The 23484-nt window shown below is 44.2% G+C and overlaps 2 protein-coding genes across 2 annotated transcripts in view; both read left to right on the plus strand.

Moving 5' to 3' along the window:
- Positions 1-17049, plus strand: part of otogl (otogelin-like) — a gene marked incomplete at both ends in the record, with an annotated part of 75685 nt that extends 58636 nt beyond the window's left edge. Inside the window, 15 exons of the mRNA XM_079502303.1 lie at positions 1581-1766; positions 2310-2522; positions 3141-3245; positions 3834-3941; positions 4885-4986; positions 5759-5863; positions 6416-6456; positions 6682-6745; positions 7241-7419; positions 9508-9612; positions 10106-10225; positions 11099-11144; positions 12600-12671; positions 16261-16340; positions 16849-17049. Coding sequence (XP_079358429.1) covers positions 1581-1766; positions 2310-2522; positions 3141-3245; positions 3834-3941; positions 4885-4986; positions 5759-5863; positions 6416-6456; positions 6682-6745; positions 7241-7419; positions 9508-9612; positions 10106-10225; positions 11099-11144; positions 12600-12671; positions 16261-16340; positions 16849-17049 — 1727 coding nt within the window. The remainder of the gene's footprint in view (positions 1-1580; positions 1767-2309; positions 2523-3140; positions 3246-3833; positions 3942-4884; positions 4987-5758; positions 5864-6415; positions 6457-6681; positions 6746-7240; positions 7420-9507; positions 9613-10105; positions 10226-11098; positions 11145-12599; positions 12672-16260; positions 16341-16848) is intronic.
- Positions 17050-19722: 2673 nt separating this feature from the next.
- ptprq (protein tyrosine phosphatase receptor type Q) overlaps positions 19723-23484 on the plus strand; it is a gene marked incomplete at its 5' end in the record, with an annotated part of 94258 nt that continues 90496 nt past the window's right edge. Inside the window, 5 exons of the mRNA XM_079502304.1 lie at positions 19723-19764; positions 20047-20191; positions 21347-21634; positions 22403-22626; positions 23258-23441. Coding sequence (XP_079358430.1) covers positions 19723-19764; positions 20047-20191; positions 21347-21634; positions 22403-22626; positions 23258-23441 — 883 coding nt within the window. The remainder of the gene's footprint in view (positions 19765-20046; positions 20192-21346; positions 21635-22402; positions 22627-23257; positions 23442-23484) is intronic.

The raw sequence follows: 23484 nt of genomic DNA on the forward strand, positions 1-23484 counted from the left end.
TCATTCAAGTGTTATTGTTGTACATTCGAATATGAAGAATGTATAATTCATTGTTATCCAGTGGCTTAGGGGCAGAGTTCTATTAAAGGTCTGATGCAGAATCACCCCTGGTGGCAAAGTGGAGAGACGAAGAAGGTTACAAAATGGTGATAAGAGAGTAAGAGACATGAATGGCCATTTAAAGCAAGCAACATTTGGAGGTGAAGGCAAAACTTAAAAGATCCCAGACTGTAAAATATGTGTTATCTCTCTTTCTCTCTCTCACACACACCCACACGAACGCACGCAACATGCACGGCAGTCACACACACAGCACACACACACACACACACACACACACACACACACACACACACACACACACGCACACGCACACGCGCGCGTGCACGCGCACACGCACATGCACACCCACACACACACACGCACACATGCACACGCACTTCCACATCCACATACGAAACAAAAATAATTTTAAAAGAGTTGAACCTCAGACCCTGACAGGCACACTGGGGATGATTGGCAGGTGACATCTGTCTTTCTGCCGTTCCATGTTGGGTTGTTTTTTAATAAGAGAGTATATGCAGTAGTTCTCAAACTTTTTTGTGTAAAGGACCCCCAAATTGATATTGGCCGTGGACCCCTATCTGAAAACCTTTTGTGCCAGGGACCTCCAGAAGAGAAGATTTATGTTAAAAAAACATCTACAATTTTCAATTTTCTCCAGACATTTTTTATATTTTTCTTTTTTTTCGTGAGCACTGAGCAGATACACAATCTCGCTATGAGCTTCTGCTTTAAAGAAAATCAGCTGGTGACCACTTGGAACCCCCTCAAGGACCCCTGGGTGTCCACAGACCTCCACTTGGAGAACCACAGGTGTAATGCAATCAAACAGACTCGTTTCCAGTTGGTTACAGTCGTACACTCTTATTTAAATTGACACTCTATATACAGTACACACGTATTGCATAATACACCTCAATACACTGTATACATTATCAAAGTGGGGTCCGGGGACCCCCAGGGGTCCTTGGGGTTCCAGGTGGTCCCTAAAAAAAACAAGCTCACTGCTGCAAGCTTGTACATCTACTATTTTTGAAAATATTGCAAAAATATTGGAAGAGTTTGAATAATTGTAATCTTATCTTCTGGTCAATCTGGGGGGTCCTCCCTGGTACAAATCGTTTTTAGATGGGGGTCAGCGGCCAAATATCAATTTGAAGGTCCTTTGAAGGTCCTTTGACCACAGTGGTTTGAGAACCACTGTGAAGTTCCATTTAGTATGGGAGTACTTTTACTTGTACAATAAAGGATTGGTCCATTAAGCTAATTTGTGTAATGTAATACATTACAGATGATATAATCACTATTGTTAATTATAGCGTGTAGTGGGGTGTTGTCCTATTAGTGTAGTGTTTGTCTGCTTGTTGTTGTTTTTTTGTCCTTCTATTTTTGTCTTTTTCTTTTCCTTTTATGTACATCATGTGAATTATGTTGTTGAAAAGTAGATAAAAAAGAGAACCACTGCTGTAATCCATTTGACTTGATCATGTGTTTGTAACCCCGGTGTGGCCTCACAGCTCTGCGGTGTCCTGCCGGTAAGGAGTACAGGCCGTGTGTCAGCACCTGCGCCAGCCGCACCTGTCTGAACCGCGAGTACTACGAGGAAAGCACCTGCTCCTTCATCAGGGAGGAGTGTGTGTGCCGCGCCGGAACCATCCTACACCGTGCCGACTCTCCCTTCTGTATAACCGAGGAGCGCTGTGGTGAGTGAGTGAGTGAGTGAGTGAGTGAGTGAGTGAGTGAGTTATGTAACACACACACACACACACACTCACACGTATTTATGTAATTATATGTCGACGTTGTTTTCGGGCAGGTTAATAGTTATATATTCTAACTTTTTGTGTTTTTTCATAAATGAATGCCCTGGCCTACGTGAACATACTACACTAACTACAGCGTCACACAAAAGCACCAAAAGTAGAAGATGTGCTCAAAACGCGACGTGAAGCGAGGCGTTTTGGGCTTGTCGATTTGCCACGTTTTGGACATATGAGGTTTCCACCCGACAGAGACGATATTATGTAATGTTATAGTATATACTGTATACTATATCATATTTGAATAATAATAAATAAGGCACAAATGTTTTATAGAGCAGTAAATTATGCAAGGCAAGATCAAGGGGCAAGAAACAATATTCCTGCAGAGGACGGAAAAGAAAGGTTTGATCTGAACAACAACACCCCGTAGTTATATGCTGGACGTCAGCTCGTTAACGCCTGGCTCTGCATGGGTGTTCTTAGTGTGCACTGACAACGAGGGGAACCCGCGGGGCCCTGGCGAGGTGTGGAACGGCTCGGCTCGCAGCTGCTGCCTGTACCAGTGCATGGAGAACGGCTCGGTGGTGGCCGTGGAGCCAGACTGCGGCGACAACCCGACGCCGCTGTGCGAACGGGAGGGAGAGTATGTTCTGGACGTGGTCGAGGAGGGAGCCTGCTGTCCTAAGAAGATCTGTGGTGAGATGTGTTTTATTTATTTATTTATTTTTGCAGTATAACAGCATGATTAATTGGTACTGTTCTCTGCCATGCAGCGCTGCTCCTTTTGAAATAGTTTATGGTTGGCTAAACCCTATATATTATTATTTTTTCCCTCTCTCTTTTTCTTTCACTGTATTTCAGCCCTGTTCTTTGGAGACGCACATTCCCCAACACAGTTTTCTGCATGTGCAGTATATCAGGATATGAATAGATCTTAGTAGTTTAGTAGTTAGTGTTGTATTTTCCTGGTTTTGATCACTACATAAATTGTTATATTTTTTTGTTAAATAGTATATACTGGTCAAAAATAGCATGATATTTGATTTTGTGCATAATTATTGCCCAGCTCAAGTCCATTTGGCTTCGTTCTCTCTCTCACACACACACACACACACACACACACACACACACACACACACACACACACACACACACACACACACACACACACACACACACACACACACACACACACACACACACACACACCCAGTACACATACTGTACCTGTAGTACAATGTACTTTTCATTGAATTGCCATGGGCCATCGCATGCCATTGTGACCTTTGTCCTCCTCCCCCTGGCCCTGGACAGAGTGCAACATGACCATCTGCGATAGCGAGACTCCTCCCTGTGATCACAGCAACCACTTGGTGATTGGCTACAGTGCCCTATCCTGCTGCCCAGAGTACAGATGTGGTGAGTACATTAAGTTTCCATTCTCTCCACTGCGGTCTTAAAAAGAAAGTATAACAATATAACAACAATGATTTCAGCATCCACACTGATTAAACGTGTTGAATGTGAGTGATGTGTTTGAAGTGCCCCGTAAATTCGGATGGATCTTGATTGTCAGTATTTCTATCGCTGATCAATATGCTCTGACTGTGATCCCAAAGATACCGTTTGGCACATGGTGGTATTATAGTTGTAGTGTGGAATCTGCCACTGAGCAGATTATTATTACAAAACATACTAACCACTTCAGCCATTTATATATTTCGGTCATTTGAAAATAGGCCACAAGCTCACAATGCAAGCAGCTATTTTCGATCGGCTATTTTCAAAAGATTTTTTTATACGTTTTGACTTGTGAAATGGGTATTTTGGGTATTTTTCACAATGAGTAAGTTGACTTTTAGTACTTTAAATATATTTGGATTCCGATACTTTTGTCCTTTTGCTCAAGTACATTTTGAATACTGGACCTATATCCACATTGCAGTATTGATACTTTTACTTAGCGTAAATAAAACAGAGATTCATTCCATCACTGGTTGTTGTCAGAGTGCGACCCCATGGCGTGTCCCCATGTCACTGCGCCAGACTGCAGAGAAGATCAGTTCCTGGTGGAGGTCAGGGAGGATCACTCCTGCTGCTACTCCTACCTCTGTGGTAAGACTGACTGGTCTGCCAGTCTCTCTCTCTCTACTCCTATACCTCTGTGGTAAGACTGACTGGTCTGCCAGTCTCTCTCTCTACTCCTATACCTCTGTGGTAAGACTGACTGGTCTGCCAGTCTCTCTCTCTACTCCTATACCTCTGTGGTAAGACTGACTGGTCTGCCAGTCTCTCTCTCTACTCCTATACCTCTGTGGTAAGAATGACTGGTCTGCCAGTCTCTCTCTCTACTCCTATACCTCTGTGGTAAGACTGACTGGTCTGCCAGTCTCTCTCTCTACTCCTATACCTCTGTGGTAAGACTGACTGGTCTGCCAGTCTCTCTCTCTACTCCTATACCTCTGTGGTAAGAATGACTGGTCTGCCAGTCTCTCTCTCTATTCCTATACCTCTGTGGTAAGACTGAATGGTCCGCCAGTCTCTCTCTCTACTCCTATACCTCTGTGGTAAGACTGACTGGTCCACCAGTCTCTCTCTCTATTCCTATACCTCTGTGGTAAGACTGACTGGTCCACCAGACTCTCGGAAATTTAACGTTTTTGATTTTGTCTCTGTCTTACTGTGTGTCTTACTGTGTCTTACTGTCTTACTGCCATGAAGAACATTGGCACAGGTTACTTGACATCATTTATACGCACATATATGTTTGTAAATACTGTATATATAACCTGGCCGTAAGAACCTTGTTCACGCCACCTTTAAAGACCTTGCTACTTCTTTCCTTATATATATTTTTTGTTTATTGAAATTATGTTTACAATTATTATTGTGATCATTATTATCCTTTGGTTACATTTCTACTCTCTCTGACTTCTCAATGGATACATTTACAATGAGAATTGTACTGTGTTCCACTGCAGAGGCACAAATTATGAGCTTCCGTGTGTGTACGTACATGCGTGCCGCATGTGCATGTGTGTGTGTGATTTCTCCACAGTGTGTGAGTCGTGTATTGAGCCCATTCCAACCTGCGGCCATGGTGAACTCCTGGCTGTGGATCTGAACACCACCAGCAGCTGTTGTCCTCAATACCACTGTGGTGAGTCTTACTGTACCGTATGCCTACCGTACATACCAGTGTGTGTTTCTTTGCGTGCTTTAATGTGACTGTGTACAGTCGAGACAGATATATTGGTCTGCCCGATATATCAGCCATTATTATCATCAGTATCGGCAATCATGCAGCCGATGTGTACTTTCAACCTGGCGTCCCTATTTTGGGCATAAGTGACACATTTCTAAAGTTTCTAATATTTTCAAAAATAGCAGATCTACAAACTCTGTAAGCTCTGGCTATTTACTAGAATTACTGTCGAAGTGTCCTTGAACAAGACTCTGAACCCCTAATTGCTGCCAGTGTGCAGGTTGGTGCCTTGCATGGTTTCCTCTGCCGTTGGTGTACTGTATGAATGTGTGTGTGAATGGTTAAATGTAATGCACACTCTATGTAAAGCGCTTTGGATAAGAGCAATATATAAATGCAGCATTTGCCATTTTACCATTTATTTTTGAGTTTTCTCTTTCTAAGAAACCTTTATCAAATTTAAGTTTTTTTAAATTCACCGGAATTGACTGCACTTTTTGACAAAATATCAGTCAAAACATCAGTGAACGGTGGGCTAGGACTCTCCAAAACGTGGGATCGGAATTGTACCCAATCATATGTCATCAGTCAGTTATTATTGGGTTTCTTGTGTCTGTGTCCACTCTATCAGTCAGTGAGTGACAGTCAGTGCAGTACTGTATGTGTGGGTGTGCATTTGCACCCATATAAAGTAAATGCTAATGTTTCTACCTTCTCCTGTGTGCAGTGTGTGATGTCAACATGTGTCCTGGGTCCTCTGTGAGCTGTGCACCCGGTCTGACTCTAGTCCAGACCCCGTCCCCCGGGCAATGTTGCCCTCAGCAGACCTGTGGTACATGCGCACACATTCATATCAACGTTGTCAGGGATTTTACGATTGAAGGTAGTCCAAAAATCTGTTGGTCAATACCATATATTATATGGTATTGGCCAACACATTTTTGCATCTTGTATACCATATTGGGTATTGGGTTCTATTTTGTTTCTTTTCACAATTTGTTTCAAAATCTGGTTAAATAAAATGTTTTAGATATGTATTTTGAATACATAAAAAAAGAACATTTAAAGCATAATATTTCAAAAATGTTTGAAAAAATGTTTTATGACCCACGTTATGGTTATAGTGCTTGCAATGTAAATTAGGTCAAACAATAAACATGCCTGCCCAGAATGAAAGGCAAGTATACAAAGGCTTTTTAGTGCACAGAGTTTGCTACATTAATTATGGAACTTTTAACTTTGAAAGAGTTAAGAGCTTTCCTGTTCTCCAAATCTTTGAAATCGGTATCAGCCTTGAAAAAATAATTCAATGTCTAATTTGGATTCAGCGGGAACACAAAACCTTAACCATAATCTTGCTTTAATTTCTCTCTGTTGATCTCAGAATGCCAGTGTGAGGACAGCTCTCTCCCTGCGTGTCAGGTGGTAAGTTAACAAAAGTAATTCTTTTTTTGCCCTATTTATATATGTTCCACTTTTTTACCCATCCATTTTTTATTGTTCTTGAATCTTTTATCACGTGCATTACACGTGCACACATTGCATTACACGCTTGCCAATACAAGTGACTCTGACTCATTGCATCAAGTCTTTCCTGTGTGTGTGAAACACAAGCCAACTAGAGCAACAACTGTGCGTGTTTGGTCTCAGGGGGAGTTGCTGGTGGAGGTTCCAGACAGCAGCGTCGGCTGTGGCTGCCCACGCCATGCATGTCGTAAGTCTACCACATATAAACACATACACACACTCACGCACTCATGCACGCACATGCACGCACATGCGCGCACGCACATGCACGCACGCACGCACGCACGCACGCACGCACGCACGCACGCACGCACGCACGCACGCACGCACGCACGCACGCACACACACACACATACACACACATACATACACACATACACACACACACTGCACTGGCACTGGCCTTGCTATTTACCAAACAATTGACAACAGACTTTTCAGTCTGGAAAGAGTTATTTCTTGACAAAGCCTTGTTCAACTTAGCCCAAAACAAACAATTAATGTACTACTGTACCATAAAATCATATAACTTTGACATTATCACATAGGACATAATCACACATTGTGTGATTTGATTATGTTTTGTTTTTGCATGTTTGCATGTGCGTGCGTGCGTGCGTGCGTGCGTGCGTGCGTGCGTGCGTGCGTGCGTGCGTGCGTGCGTGCGTGCATGCGTGTGTAGAGAAGTTGGAGGTGTGTGTCTTCCAGGGGGTGACGGTGCTGAACCCAGGCCAGTCCCTGATTCAGTACTTTGAAGGAGAGCTGTGTTACACCGTGCTCTGCCTGCTGCACAGAGACACTGCCACAGGTTTCTATGCCATGGACATCTCCTCTGTCAACTGCACCCAGAAGTGTGGTTCAGTATGTATCCTCTGTCACCTGCTCCTAGAAGTGTGGTTCAGTATGTATCCTCTGTCACCTGCTCCCAGAAGTGTGGTTCAGTATGTATCCTCTGTCACCTGCTCCCAGAAGTGTGGTTCAGTATGTATCCTCTGTCACCTGCTCCCAGAAGTGTGGTTCAGTATGTATCCTCTGTCACCTGCTCCTAGAAGTGTGGTTCAGTATGTATCCTCTGTCACCTGCTCCTAGAAGTGTGGTTCAGTATGTATCCTCTGTCACCTGCTCCTAGAAGTGTGGTTCAGTATGTATCCTCTGTCACCTGCTCCCAGAAGTGTGGTTCAGTATGTATCCTCTGTCACCTGCTCCTAGAAGTGTGGTTCAGTATGTATCCTCTGTCACCTTCTCCCAGAAGTGTGGTTCAGTATGTATCCTCTGTCACCTGCTCCTAGAAGTGTGGTTCAGTATGTATCCTCTGTCACCTGCTCCCAGAAGTGTGGTTCAGTATGTATCCTCTGTCACCTGCTCCTAGAAGTGTGGTTCAGTATGTATCCTCTGTCACCTGCTCCTAGAAGTGTGGTTCAGTATGTATCCTCTGTCACCTGCTCCCAGAAGTGTGGTTCAGTATGTATCCTCTGTCACCTGCTCCTAGAAGTGTGGTTCAGTATGTATCCTCTGTCACCTGCTCCTAGAAGTGTGGTTCAGTATGTATCCTCTGTCACCTGCTCCTAGAAGTGTGGTTCAGTATGTATCCTCTGTCACCTGCACCCAGAAGTGTGGTTCAGTATGTATCCTCTGTCACCTGCTCCTAGAAGTGTGGTTCAGTATGTATCCTCTGTCACCTGCTCCTAGAAGTGTGGTTCAGTATGTATCCTCTGTCACCTGCTCCCAGAAGTGTGGTTCAGTATGTATCCTCTGTCACCTGCTCCTAGAAGTGTGGTTCAGTATGTATCCTCTGTCACCTGCTCCTAGAAGTGTGGTTCAGTATGTATCCTCTGTCACCTGCTCCTAGAAGTGTGGTTCAGTATGTATCCTCTGTCACCTGCTCCTAGAAGTGTGGTTCAGTATGTATCCTCTGTCACCTGCTCCCAGAAGTGTGGTTCAGTATGTATCCTCTGTCACCTGCTCCTAGAAGTGTGGTTCAGTATGTATCCTCTGTCACCTGCTCCCAGAAGTGTGGTTCAGTATGTATCCTCTGTCACCTGCTCCTAGAAGTGTGGTTCAATATATGTTCTCTGTCACCTGCTCCTAGAAGTGTGGTTCAATATATTTTCTCTGTCACCTGCTCCTAGAAGTGTGGTTCAGTATGTATCCTCTGTCACCTGCTCTTAGAAGTGTGGTTCAGTACATTACAGTAATGTATTCTCAACATAGCCGTAAACCAGAAATATTGATAGCGGGGAAAAACATGCATCGTTTCCTCATTCTAGACCACTAGAAGCTCGACCGGCTTGCGGCCTGTGGCCTGTAGAAGGATGTTACCATAGGTGTGCGTCGCTGTTTGATGACTTTGCGTAGACTGGTCCTAATGGGCAAAAGACGTGGCTGAAATGTACCTGAATAATGCATTTTATTTTAACTGTACAATATGTGAAGACATTAATAGGTTCTAATTAGCCTAGAACCTTGACAGAGTACTTCACCAGACACCACGTCGACCCTATTCTGATTGTGGTATTACAGTGAGATTACAGTGAGATTACAGATGAACGATTTTTGTTTTGTTTGTGATGTGCATATCCTCAATGTGACACATTGTGAGCTAGTAGATCAGCTAATTTTTCGAATGTTTGGATAGTATACAATTTGTTTTTGTACTGAACAAAACAGCATGTTTCAGACAAATCCGGTCACAATTCATTATTAGTATCAGCTGGTTTCAGGAGCGCAGGTCACGTTTACAATTACAATTTAGGCATTTAGCAGACGTAAGCTAAGAACGTAACATAACAGTGGAATATCTATATAATGAAACTATACATACTATACTATACATATATACTGTGCTATGACACGTTTCTTATTCCATGTCTCCATCCTTCCCTGATGCAGTCCTGCCACATTCCGTCATTCTTCTTTGTTCTTCCCCTCTTCCTCCGTCCGTCTCTGCAGCACCAGGTGTACGTTGTGTCGTCGGACCCTCAGGTGTGCTGCGGCGCCTGTAAAAATGTCTCCTGTTCTTTCACCGATGACAACGGAACCACGGAAGTCTTTGTTGTAAGGAAAGATTTTTTTTTATCTTGTGTACTGTTTCACTGCTCAGATCCACACCAGTCCAGTATGCATGTGTGTGCTATTTGTATGTGTGTGCGTGTGCATGCATGCTTGTGCGTGCATGCATGCGTGCGTGTGTGTGTGTGTGTGTGCGTGTGCGTGTGCGTGTGTGTGTGTGTGTGTGTGTGTGTGTGTGTGTGTGTGTGTGTGTGCGTGTGTGTGTGTGTGTGTGTGTGCATGTATGTGTGTATACTGTATGTGTGTACTGTGTAGGCACTAGGTATGGAGTTATTACTGTGGGCATAACATAAATAAAAAACATTTTAAAATGCTCCTGTGTGCATGTGTGTGTACTGTACGTGTGTGCATGTGAGCGTGCGTGCCGTACATGCATGTATGTGTGTACTAGGCACTGGCAGGGAGCTATTCATGTGGGCATGTCATACATACATAACAAAATAAAGAAATAACAATGTGTAAATGTGCCTGTGTGTAGTCCGGGAGTTCCTGGGTAGACAACTGCACGCGGTACGACTGCATGGAAACAGCAGTGGGAGCCGTGGTCCTGGCCTCTGGGGTTATCTGTCCTCCCTTCAACGACACAGAATGTATACAGGTCAGGACCTCTTGACAACAGGGACAAATGTGCTACTTTAAATTCAAACAAACTCTCTATGAATATCACGGTGCTCCAAGTGGTAGTATCAGTCAGTATCACCAGTCAGAAACTACACATTTTGCACGTCCAAGGCCTGTCGGTTGCTCTAATTGGTCATATTTTCCGTTGCCTGTCGCGAGGAAACCACCTAACTACATTTTTTTGGTTTTTGCATAAATAAATGCACCAGTGCTATTGAACACCTTTTACGTCTGTGTGTTGGTTAAAAAAATATTGAACCAATGAAAAGTAGAAAAAAATCGCTTCGGACAAAACCTCGATTGGACCCTCAAACTGTCTGCTAAAGCAGCTGCCTCCACCACCTCTCCCCCTCTCATGCAAGTAATTGACAATAATAAATCACAATACCAACTTTAATGAGGCAGTATTGCATTGTTTTAAAAATATTGTGTATGTTTTCTTCATTTTCTGAAAAAAAAATATTTTCTATTACTGTACCTGGCTAATGACCTTTTTGTAGTTAGGTGGTTCCTACTTAGGACAACAGCAAAGCAAGTTTATATTCTGAGCTGATTTTCATAATCTGTTATATGGTGTAGAATAGATCCTATAGAAGGGAACCAAGTCAATATGATAAAACAACAAGTGTATTGCTGAATCAGAACCAATCACACATTGATGCAGATTGAATGATCCGTCTCCCATTGGCTTAGAGGCAGCCTAGAGACGAGGCAGCCAATCATGAAAAAGTGTCCTCTGCGGTCGCTACTAGAGGTAGTAGCAAATGTAGGCCAGGCGCTTTTCAAGCACCTGGCAAAAATCATCTCTGTTGTCCATTAACTCCCGTCTCATTCTGTACTGTTGTTCCAGAATGGAGGCGTGGTCCAGAGGTATGTGGACGGCTGCTGCAAGACATGTGAGTCCCCAGTCTTAATAACCTGCTTCTCATAATGCTTTCAAGCTGCCAATCAGATGGGTGGTGAGCGCCTTGTTGCCTGGCAGTGGATGGGCTTATTGGCTGAGCGGTTGGGGGTGTGGCCTGTTGTAGAGGGTGAAGTTAAACTTGTTTTTTGGCCTAATAATCAGTACAGTTCCCCAGAATCCCTTGCTGCAAACCTTGTACCCCCGCCCCCGCCAGATCTTCAATCGACGTACTGGAGAGCCGCTGTAGAGCAGACACAAGTCTTCATTGGTGCATTGCTCTAATGAAATGATTAAAAAATATATCTAAATAGAAGGATAAACAAGTGATTGCATTCAGCATTTAATAGTTCACACTATAAGTTAATACATAACCTCCTGAACTGCTGCTTTGAAGGTGATGGTCCGTAGACTGCTCTTCAGTCAATGATACTTATGGGGTATAACGACATTTTGCAAGTTGGGTGTGAATTATCCCTTTTATAAATCTCTCTAATAAACATTTAATAAACATGACACTTTCTCTCTGTCTCTGTGGATGCGGCGCCGCAGCCCTGCCCCGCTTGCCTGCTTTCGCAGCGAACCTTGCAGATTGGCCAATCGGGTGGCTCGCTGGCTCCCCACGGTGAGAGCATTTGACCAATGACAATGTGAGATGGTGGCAGGGGTTAGAGTTGGCCCCTCCCCCGCTGAGCTGCTGTCTGTAGTCCCCCCCCCCCCCCCCCACGTCCAGTGGTGGAAAGTAACTAAGTACAGTACTTAAGTACAATTTTGAGGTATTTGTACATTACATTATGAGTTTTTCCAATTTCCAGTACTTTTACTTCTACTCCACTACATCTCAGAGGCAAATATTGTACTTATATTATATCTTTGAAAACATTAGTTTCTATTAACTTTGTAGATTTGGATTTATATTACAAAACATACAGTAACCCTACTAACCACTTCAGCACTATACATTTCGGCCATTTGAAAATAGCCAATCTACAAGCTCACAATGCGTTGCGATACGACGCATTGTGAGCTTGTAGATCTGCTATTTTCAAAATGAAATGAAATGAGACATTCTGCATGATGAGTACTTTTACTTTTGGTACTTTAAGTACATTTTGATACCGATACCTTTTTGTACTTCTACTCAAGTACATTTTGAATTCTGGACATTTACTTGTAACAGAGTAGTTCTACATTGCAGTATCAATACTTTTAGACATTGGAGTACTTTTTCCACCACTGCCCACGTCACACAACGTTTTGTCTGGCCGCTCGGAGTGTCCCGGAGAAAAGTTGAGTCTGCGTGCATGCATTGATTTTCATTTTGTGTATGTCTGTGCCTTCAAACTGTGTGTGCTAAATAAATCCAACGTAACCATGTGTGTGTGTGTTCTCCTGGTCATTCCTTTCACAACCTGGTCGGCTGCGGCTGTCCCGATGATGCCCGGCGCAGGTTCTGGAGTGGGCGCCTTACCGTTTACCGTTAACCCTGTAACTCCCACTGGTAGTACTAACTGTGACACAGGTACCATACATCATTCATTCACTTCTTTCTTCTACCATTCACCATATGTCTCTCACACCAAAACTCTTAATATTCATCGACTTGCTTGCTCACCGAGTGACTCACTCACTCACTCAGTCAATGAATATTATGTCAATGTATATTTCTCACCTTCACTGTTTAGATGTGCGTGTGTGTGTGTGTGTGTGTGTGTGTGTGTGTGTGTGTGTGTGTGTGTGTGTGTGTGTGTGTGTGCGTGTGTGTGTGCGTGCGTGCGTGCGTGCGTGCGTGCGTGCGTGCGTGCGTGCGTGCGTGCGTGCGTGCGTGCGTGCGTGCGTGCGTGCGTGCGTGTGTGCATGTGACTTGAGTGCATGCATCCATCCATCCATCATCCATGCATGTGTGTGTTGCATCTTTGTCTCTGCATCACGTGTGTGTTTTAATCCATAATTCATGACTGATCTACATGGAAGAAGCATGATGTACAGCCTAGTAAAAGCATGTAACCAGCCATATGGCAGAAAAAGCTAAATGGCGTCAGAAGGAATGAGTGTTAAACTAGACACTCCGTCTTCAACTTAAAGTATATTGTCACATCACAAGTTTACAGGTGTAAAAGAATAATGGGTGAAATTATTTTCCATACACGCTTCCGAGTTAAATAGATAAACATAGATAATCATAGACATTTTTAATGTTAACGAAACAAATCAGGTGTGTCAAAAAAAATGTAATAAAAAATAAGGCAGGTTACTGTACCTCGGTTTCATAGGCAATTTTTGGCTCTCCCAGCAGGGGGGACACAGATTTATTGTCTCCACCAGGCCGAAGGCATGGGGAGAGAGTATGTTTTGCACTCCGTCCGTCCGTGTGTCCGTGTGTCCGTCCGTCCGTCCGTCCGTCCGTCTGTGAACAGCTAATCTCTGGCACCGTTAACCTGGTCGATGCCAAATTTTGCACACACACTCCCTGGATGCCAACGATGAACCTCTGCCCCAGAATTTCCAGAACGGCCTGTTATAGCGCCACCAGGAGGCCGCTTTGTGCAAAACAAGTTTTTGGACAGTACACCTACATATTTTGTCCAAACATCACACAAATTGGTACACAGTCTCTCTAGAGCCATTCAACGAAACAGGTCTTTCAGATTTCTCAGACTCCATCCTGATTGGCTAAGATTGGCTTCCAAAGTTCGCAGGAGTGCTCAGTTTCAAACAAAATGGTGCAAATCATGAACACATCGTGTGATTTCCGTGAAATTGTGCACGCACATTCCCACTAGGCAGAGGAAGAAATGCCACATGAACATTTTCAACTCAGCCTCATGGTGGCGCTATAACTGGCCGAAAAGTGTTTTTACCTCTAACTGCATGGATCTGTGGATAACTTTGTATGCCAACTCCCTAGAGGCCAAGGAAAAACCTTTGCCTGGAATTTTTCACATCTGCTTTTTATAGCGCCACCAGGAGGCCGACATATGTAAAACACATTTTCTAATATTACTCCTTCAGATTGTATCCAAATTTCACGCAAATCAGTACACATGCTCTCCATAGTCATGTGATCAAGACGGGTTTGTTTGATTTCTCATAATCCACCCTCATTGGCTACGATTGGCTTCTAAACTTTGTTGTCTCCACCAGGCCGAAGGCATGTGGAGAGAGTATGTTTTGCACTCTGCCCGTCCGTCCGTCCGTCCGTCTGTGAACAGCTAATCTCCGGCACCGTTAACCTGGTCGATGCCACATTTTGCACACACACTCCCTGGATGCCAACGATGAACCTCTGCCCCGGAATTTCCACAACGGCCTGTTATAGCGCCACCAGGAGGCCGACTTTTGATAAACACATTTTGTGATATTACTCCTCCAGATTCTGTCCAAAAATCACGCACATCGTTAGTCGTTACACACTATCTCTATAGTCATGTGTTCAAGATGGATCTGTCTGATATTTCATATTCCAACCTAGTTGGCTAACGTTGTCTTTCAAAGTTTGCAGGATTGGCCCTTTTGCAACAAAAAGCCTCAAATCATGAACGCAGCGTGCAATTTACGTGAAATCTTTCACAGACTTCCCTACTAGGCTGAGGAATATATCCCATCCTTTTCACATTGGTCTGTTATAGCGCCAACAACAGGTGGATTTTTGCAAAACACATTTTTGGAACAAAATGCCTCAAATCATCCAATTGCCATCAATGGTGTAAGAACAAATGGCACCCTTTTCACATTGGCCTATTATAGCGCCAACAGGAGGCCACAACCTGACCTGGCCTGGTGGAGACCTGTGCCCCGAGGGGCACTTTTTCTAGTTATTATCATTAACATTATCATTATCACAGACATTATCATTATTATTATTAATAATATTATTAATATTATTACCCTTATTATTATTATTTTAGGGGTACCAAACTTTTTTTTGGGTGGTCAGGTAGTATAATAATAGTCTACAATATCTGGGTACACGTCTGTGAGAACTCAATGACTAAGTTATAGAATTTAAAAACTAAATATGCAAGTCAAGTACGTATTTTTCTAGACACTGTGTTTTTTTACTCATTTTGGAGCATACTAGCCAATCAGCATGTGAGTCATGCCAATGTCAATCATGTAATGTTGCAAAACTGTTCATTACAAAGCATGAATGAAATGAAAAATATAAATTAGTATAACGTTATAACTTATAATATATGTTACAATATATATATATATATATATATATATATATATATATATACATAGTATATATACTTTTTTTTGGGCCCCCTGCTCCCCCCCCCCCTAAAATCGCCACTGCTCGGTCTCTTGTGCAAGAGAGAGCGAGACGTCACTTAAGCAGCTGATATGAAATATGAAACATGTGGGAATGGAGAATATCCCCAGTCATATACATAATATTCTGTTCAGATTCCAGTCGTCCGCATCCTCCCCTTTCTCAAGCTGTCTTTGGTTAATATGAGTGAGGTCAAGTGTAGGTCAGTAGCCATTAGCTGAGCCAGCTCTCTGGTGTGAGAAACACACCCCCAGTCACCCAGCTGTCAGTCACAGCGAACTCCTACTGCTGGGTAACAATGAGCCCTGCTCAAAAGGCCTTCCACTGTGTAAGTGACAGCCCTCACTATGGCAAAACATCAAAGTAAGTGTGTGCTTGTACGCACATTTGTGCATGTTCGTGTGTGTGTGTGTGTGTGTGTGTGTGTGCGTGCGTGCGTGCGTGCGTGCGTTGCCTGCGTGCGCATATTAGTATTACTATTTGTATGTGTATTTTAGAAATATTTGTGAGGACAATTTCCCTAGTACCCCCAAGAGAAATTGTTGTTCTATGGATGTTGTTGTTACTTTCGACCTCAGGGTTAGGGCTACAAATGGTTAATAATGGCATTTATAAAATTACCTTCCTAAAACGTTCATGTCCTCACAAGTATAGTAATACAAACATGTTTATGTGCGTGCGCGTGCATACACACATGCATATCTACAGTATTTGTTTGGGTGCTTCCCGGTATACAGCGTATTAATAAAGTGCTGTTCTGTGGGTGGTCCTGCTAAATGTGTGGAGTTGTATTCCCACGTCTGAGTGTTCCTCTGTGTGTACGTGTATGTAGGCAAAGAGGACGGTAAAACATGCAAACGGGTGGCCATCCGCACAACCATTCGAAAAGACGACTGCAGGAGCAATGCACCGGTGAGGAGAGATACGGATGTGCCATTCCAACACTTCAGGCTTTCCTGTACTTTTCCTGCATTTTTTCTGGAAATACTTGTTTTCCCATAAGGCTCTTTTCACTGTTTAGCCTTGATAATTCTTCTGATTTGATCCTGAAAACAATGTCCCCTTTTGACACTTCTTTTCATTTAAAAAAAAAATCTGAATAGCATTTACATAACACCCTCCTTTCTCACTGACAATGTTCTGACAATCCACCGTCAATGGCATGACGTGCAATGTTCTCAAATGGCACATCAATACAGAATGGGGAGGTGGGGTTTAGGATGGGATGTTGATAGTTGTCTTAATAGTTGTCCCTTGAGGATCATTAAAGTTCTGTCTTATCTTATCCTATAGTTATTCTCCTTTCTCTGCTCCTTTCCTCTTATCGTCTCTAAGCGTACATGGTCTTATCTATATAAAACATTCCTCCAATCAGTATGTTATCTTCTGTAGTGAAACATCCTCCCCTTCTTCTTTACAGGTAACGGTTTATTCTTGCGATGGCAAATGTCCATCCGCGACCATATTCAACTTCAACATCAACAGTCACGCCCGGTTCTGTAAGTGCTGCCGAGAGAGCGGACTGCAAACGCGCACGGTCACACTGTACTGCTCACGCAACTCCACGTTAGTGGACTACAACTTCCAAGAGCCCCTGGACTGTTCCTGCCAGTGGAACTAATGGGAAGTTCCAAGAAAGAGAGAATGGGGGAGAGATTTTGGTTGTATAAATGTAGAGAGAATGGGGGGTGGGGGGTGGGGGGCATCAGGATTGTACAGTACTTTTGGTTAAAGCATGAAAAACAGCCATGTTCCATTATTCCTGTGTTACTCTAGTACATTTTACAGCACAGGGGTTATAGTTGTAACTGGGTAACAAAGAGACAAAAGCGAGGGAATTTGTTTTTAGGTACATCTGCACTTTAGTTTTTATTGTCTCTTCCAGAAGCGCTATGACAACCCAGTCAGCTTCCTAGTGCTTTTTTGAACGCTGCGACAGGCAGCATTAGCTTTTTACTATTGTAATGTATTATGAACAATTTATTCATGAGTTGCAAATGTACTCCTACAACTGCCATGTTGAGGACCAAACAGGTGTTGCAAACAAATTAATTAGTTCTACGCCAATCAGACTGTTGAGACAAATTGAAACACCTGTGCTGGTCCTCAACATGGCAGATGTAGGACTACTGTACATTGAGGCCATTGTTGCATGATGTTGTCATATATCTGCTGTTGCGTTGGAGAATGTATATTCAATTTGGTTTGTCCTAGCAGAACAACATAGCTTTTGTACAAAACAAAATGTTTTTTGCGTGAGCCTGCCTTCCCTTATGGAAGTTGAATCAGTTACTAATTTGTGATTATTTGCCTTTTTATTTTATTTTAATTTTTTTGTTGCAGGATCTGTATTTGGAAATGAGATAGGCTAATAAACTCACTCTCTGGTGTAATAGTGTGTGTGGCTACAGTTGCTGATGTATTGTTGCAACACAGGGCTTTTCACTATGACACCACACGCTATGTGGCTCCTAACCTGCTGGGTCTCCTCACACCCTCTTTCCTGTTTCTCCTCCCCTACGCACACACACACACACACACACACACACACACACACATACACACACACACACACACACACACAAAATCCCACACAAAAGCATGTTCCTGATGCAGCATTGGCAGTGCTGACGTGTGTTTGTATTCCACCTCCGCTGGGTTATTACTGTGTGGGAGTCACCGTTCAATAACAGGGCCCCTCGTTGGTGTCAGCCCCCTGTCTGTCAATCATTTCTCCCTTCTCACATTCCTCTCATTCCACAAACATGGGCCAGCGGTTCCACCACCACACCCCACTTCCAAATCGGCAGCACACTTGCACAGTCACACGCGAACGCGCACAATTTCATCTCTCTAAAAAACGCACACTCAAGTCCACTGTCTTACTTTGATCAGCAATTTGAAAACCCACAATGCAGATACTCGTTACAGAGGGTAGGGATAGGGAGAGATGATTAAAACAATGCCCCATCTGGTTTGTGACAGTCTTACTGTATGTGAAATAGGTGTGGTGGCGCAGCCTCATCACATTTCAATATTTCCCCCTTTCTCATCTCCCCTCAGATATGCCCCTCTCCTCTCTCCCTGCCCCGCATCTCCAGTCTCCCCACCTCCTCATCTCCTCAGGAGCCCGGCTCTGGAGTGGCTGTGTGCCCAGGTTGTCATGGTGACCAGCTCTTATCCCAACAATGGGGAACAGGCAGCTGAGCCAGAACAAATTAGGCTGAACGCACGCTCACTATTCCTCCTCTCTCTTCCTTTCTCTCTCTCTCTCTCATCCCTCTCTCCTCTCACATCCACTCCTACTTCACTCCGCTCAAATCTAAGTTTCTTCTCAGTCTCTCTCTCTCTCTCTCTCTCTCTCTCCTCCTATTCCCTCCCTCTCACTCACGTTTCTTCTGATGACAAAAACAGGTCTTCTCCACTTTACCCTCTCTGCTTCGGGTAAAGGTGCCACACTGCCACTTGAATGCAGCCAGGGAAGAGCGCTAAATTCAAAGTCGAGGTTCGCTGCGTAAACTGGGAGTTGCTCGACAAGCAGATCTTTTCCATTCTTATCATCTCAACGCTGCAGACAGACACCGTTAACAATGTACTTACAACATCACCAACAGTAACTGATCAGCAGTGATCTCTGTTTCAAATCTTAAAAGAAAAAAAGAAAAAAACATTGTTCAGACTCCAGAGTCCAGACCACATGCTTCTGAAGCTCTGCTGTGCATCACTCGAAAGCAACCGGGACTTTCCACCAGCGAATGTTTACGCGCAGCAGCTCAGTGATTTTGTTCCCTACAGTGCCACAGTACGCTTCCATAATTTGTAGTCTCTTCCCCTGTGATTTTGGTCTGTGTCCGTCTGGTGACATGAAGTGACCCCACAACATTTCCTATGGGTGGAACAACGCGCGTATGGTTACTTGCCAGTTTATGCCAGGTAAGAAATAATAATGTACAGTCCACTGAACTACTTTACTTTTCTTCATTGACACATATAGAGTACTAAAATGACTATGAACTTTCACCCGCAACCTTCTTAACTTATATGTTTTGCCGATAACTTGTTACGTCTTGACATGATACTGTACATGTAGGCTGTTTGTTTTTCATGACACATGTCACATACAGTAAGGCTGTAGAAATAACAATGTTGACTAACTAACTATAAACTAACCAAACTAAACATATGATGTATTCACCTCACGGCTCCTCAGGTGGTTGTGTTGACTTGTGACCAGCGTTCAGACCCTGTTCTAGTGGAACTTGTGTTCCAGCCTTTCCCCCATAAACAAGATACAATGAGCTACACTGTCATCTGCAGCACTGCCAGCGGCCATATGGTGAGAACAGTCTATATCCAGCAACCACAAGCAAGATAATGGCAGAGAGGGAGACTATTTTTGTCTATGTAGAGAGTAAAATTCTCAGTGTTCATTTCACTCTAACTGTGTGATGTACAAATTTAAACGAATGCACCCAGAAGGTTCCATTTGGTTCCATTTGGGCATTCTCAGAGTTACAAATGGATAAACAAACACAGGGCCATATGTTAGTGTTTCATTCTCTGCTTTTCTTTTCACTTTCTACTTTTCGGGGAACACTTTCTCACGCCCTCTCTGCAGGTTTTGGTGGATCTCATTGATCACTCCGCATGCTCCCCGGTCTGCAAGGTGTTTCTGCGATTGGTTGAAGACCCGGGGGGGTATCACATCACACTGAGAGCCAATGCAAATGACGCCATGCTGGAGGCAAAGACTTTTCACTTCAGTGAGTCCATGACCTCTTATATTGCCCTGAACACTCCGGTCTCCTGTGGTGAAAGATGACATGGGAAAATGGCACATTCGATTGGGGCTTTTCAATGTTTTTCATGGCGTCGACTGACGTAATTTGAGCTCCTCTCCTGTCTTCTCTTCTTCCCGCTTTCTTGCCACCCCCACATCACCTCTTCTATCCTTTTTGTATCAATTGTTTTTATTTATATTCCCCTCTTTTGTATATTTTTTTCTGCCTTTATTGATAGATTAACACTAGGCTGCCAGGAAATGGGGAGAGAGATGGGGGTGACACGCAGCAAATGTCAGGATCGCACACACACACCAGCCTAGGTGCCAAGACGGGCCCCTCGAACGAAAACCTGTAGTCTGAAAGGCATAAAAACCCATACTCTGAACGCTGCATCGTGAAGCCATATTGGCTGCTGTTGTGTAAGGGGTTAACACCAGTGACTTGACAACAGAAGCTAATTTAGCAGGGGGCACGGTGGCACAGTTGGTAGTGCTGTCACCTCACAGATAGAAGGTCCTGGGTTCGATTCCCGCTCGGGACGCTGTGGGTGCTGGTGGCGTGTTTCCTCCTCCGTGTCATCAGTGCCCATACCCGAGGCGGGGTTGCCTTTCTGTGTGGAGTTTGCATGTTCTCCCCGTGTCCCCTAGGGTAGGTACCCTCACAAAAAACATGCAGTAATCCTGGTCTCTAAACTGCCTCCCCCTGGCCAGCCGGGGCGCCTGATGGAGGGGAGGGGAAAGGAACTGGTTGGAATAACGTGTTCCTTCCACGCGCTACGTCCAACCAGGGAAACTCCCCCTGTCAGGTGTAAAGGAGCAACTTGGCATGAGTTCAAGTCCGTTGCTCTCCCCATGTCCCCCATATATGGGGACTAGGTTGGCGGAGGGTGTGTAGAGCCCAGGATCACATTAGATAATTGACACAGGGGTGAAAAATGGGTTACAAAATCGTGGGATAAAAATGTAGCTAAGTTATGAGCTAACTGGAGCTAGAGGAAAGCCATAACAAAACACAGTAGTGAGTGAAACAACAAAAGAAGGTCGGAAACGAACTAAACAACGGCACCTGGCAGTTATGACTTGAGTCATTCTTGTTTCAACATTGTTTTGTTTCTCCATGTTCTCTCCTCTGCAGATCCGCTCCCTCTCGCCTCCCTCCACGTAGAGAGTACAACCACCACTGCTCTCCTCACCTGGAAACATCAGCCAGGACAGAGCCTCTTGACACTCCGTCTATATAACACTCACACACAGTCTGAGACACACACCTTCCACCTGAACCCACAGTCACAGACACATCCCCACATCACACTGGAAGCTCTTCAGCCTGGCACGCGCTTCAAGGCCAGCATTGTGGCGACCACAGCTCTCACACGTCTCAATGTGACCTTAAAGCAAAGACTCAGCATACGCATGGAAACGGGTACGAAACACACGCACGCACGCACGCACGCACACACACACACACACACACACACACACACACACACACACACACACACACACACACTCACTCCCAAGTTTCCACCGAAGTCTGAAAACTCACCTCTTCAGACTTCATCTTGCCCGCAGCACTTGCACTTGCCTCAACTACCTTACAGACGTATGCAAAGGCTGAACTTATGTACTTTAGCTAGCATTTTATGTAGACATATAGCACACTATAGTGTATCCTAACTCTGTTTGACCAGCATGGAACAGAGCCTTCATTATAGTATCATCAGTAATACCTGTGAAGGAAGTAGGGAAGGGGCCCAACAAGTTCTTTCCAAAATGGCGTGTGCATAGACTTACTTACTTACTTTAAGTTACTTAGTCATCTTGCACTTCATGGCGTGTAGAGCTAACCATAGCAACCAGGTATCTCCATCTTGGTCTGTCATGGGCAAGGTGTTCAGCTTGCTATGCTAACCATAGCAACCAGGTATCTCCATCTTGGTCTGTCATGGGCAAGGTGTTCAGCTTGTGCCAATGTCATGTTACATGCTCTAAGGTCCTGGGCTATTACATCCAGCCAGCGGGTGCAGGGGGCGGGGCGCCTCTTGGTCGTCTCCAACCGGCTTGCTGGGGATTGATGTCCAGGATGGTGCGTGTTGGATGTTCCTCTGGCAGGCAGATGATGTGGCCATACCAACGCACTCGCCGCATTGCTGCAAACATTGCAAATTGATAACCATCTCTGTGTCCCCAGCTCAGTGTCCCATTGGCTGGCTGGCCCATGAGAGAAGCTGCTACAGTGTGAGCCGGAGCGGCCTGGCCTGGGACAACGCCCAGCGCCGCTGCGGAGTGCTGGCAGCAGGAAGTCACCTGACTGACCTGAAGACCCAGGAAGAGATGCGCTTTGTGTCCTCCTACCTGCGTAGTCCCCATAATACACTGCTGCTGCTCCTGTGGACAGGACTCAATGACAGACAGGTAACCAAATACACTGTATCACCACCTGGTGTTCATTTAACACTGACCTGTGAAGTACGTGTTTCCACTGTGTTTGGTCTGTCTTTCACCCATTAACCCATTAATACCTGAAACCAGGCCAGATTCTACAAAATATCTTCTAAATCATGACAGTTTTCTGAAAAACCTATGATCAGTGGTGCGCAAACCTTTTCATGTCAAGGACCCCCAGAATTATATGTATTTAGCCGCCGACCCTCATCTGTTGTTTTAGGGACCCCACCCCCCCACCAGAAGCAAAGATAAGAGTTAAAAACCGTGAAAGAATATATATTCAAAGATTTGCAGTGCGCACATTTTCACAATTTCAAAAATAGCATCTGCTATTTTTCAATAGCTAAAGTTTAAAATAATGGTTAAAGACCTGAGGCTGATTCTACAAATGCCTTCTAAATCAGTAGTTCTCAAACTTTTTCGTGTCAAAGACCCCCAAAATTATATGTATTTGGCCTCGGACCCCCGTCTGAAACTCATATGTATTTGTTTGTGTGTGTGTGTGTGTGTGTGTGTGTGTGTGTGTGTGTGTGTGTGTGTGTGTGTGTGTGTGCGTGCTGGATGTGTGGTTGCAATATCCCTTCCACTCATCTCATAGGATGAGGGTCAACCCCGCTGGTCTGATGGCTCCGCCTACAACCTGACCGACTCTGTGACATCATCATCATTGCCGGCCAATCAGACAGATTGTTTTGCCCTGCAGAAAAATGCAACGGGACCGGGATACTTCCTCACTCCATTCTTCTGTCACATGCCTTTACCCTTCATCTGCCTGTACCACAGTAAATAATACACATTCAATACACATTCATTCTATGACTCATC

The sequence above is a fragment of the Electrona antarctica genome, assembly GCF_951216825.1.
Source record: "Electrona antarctica genome assembly, chromosome: 5".
In the NCBI taxonomy this organism is placed as follows: domain Eukaryota; kingdom Metazoa; phylum Chordata; class Actinopteri; order Myctophiformes; family Myctophidae; genus Electrona; species Electrona antarctica.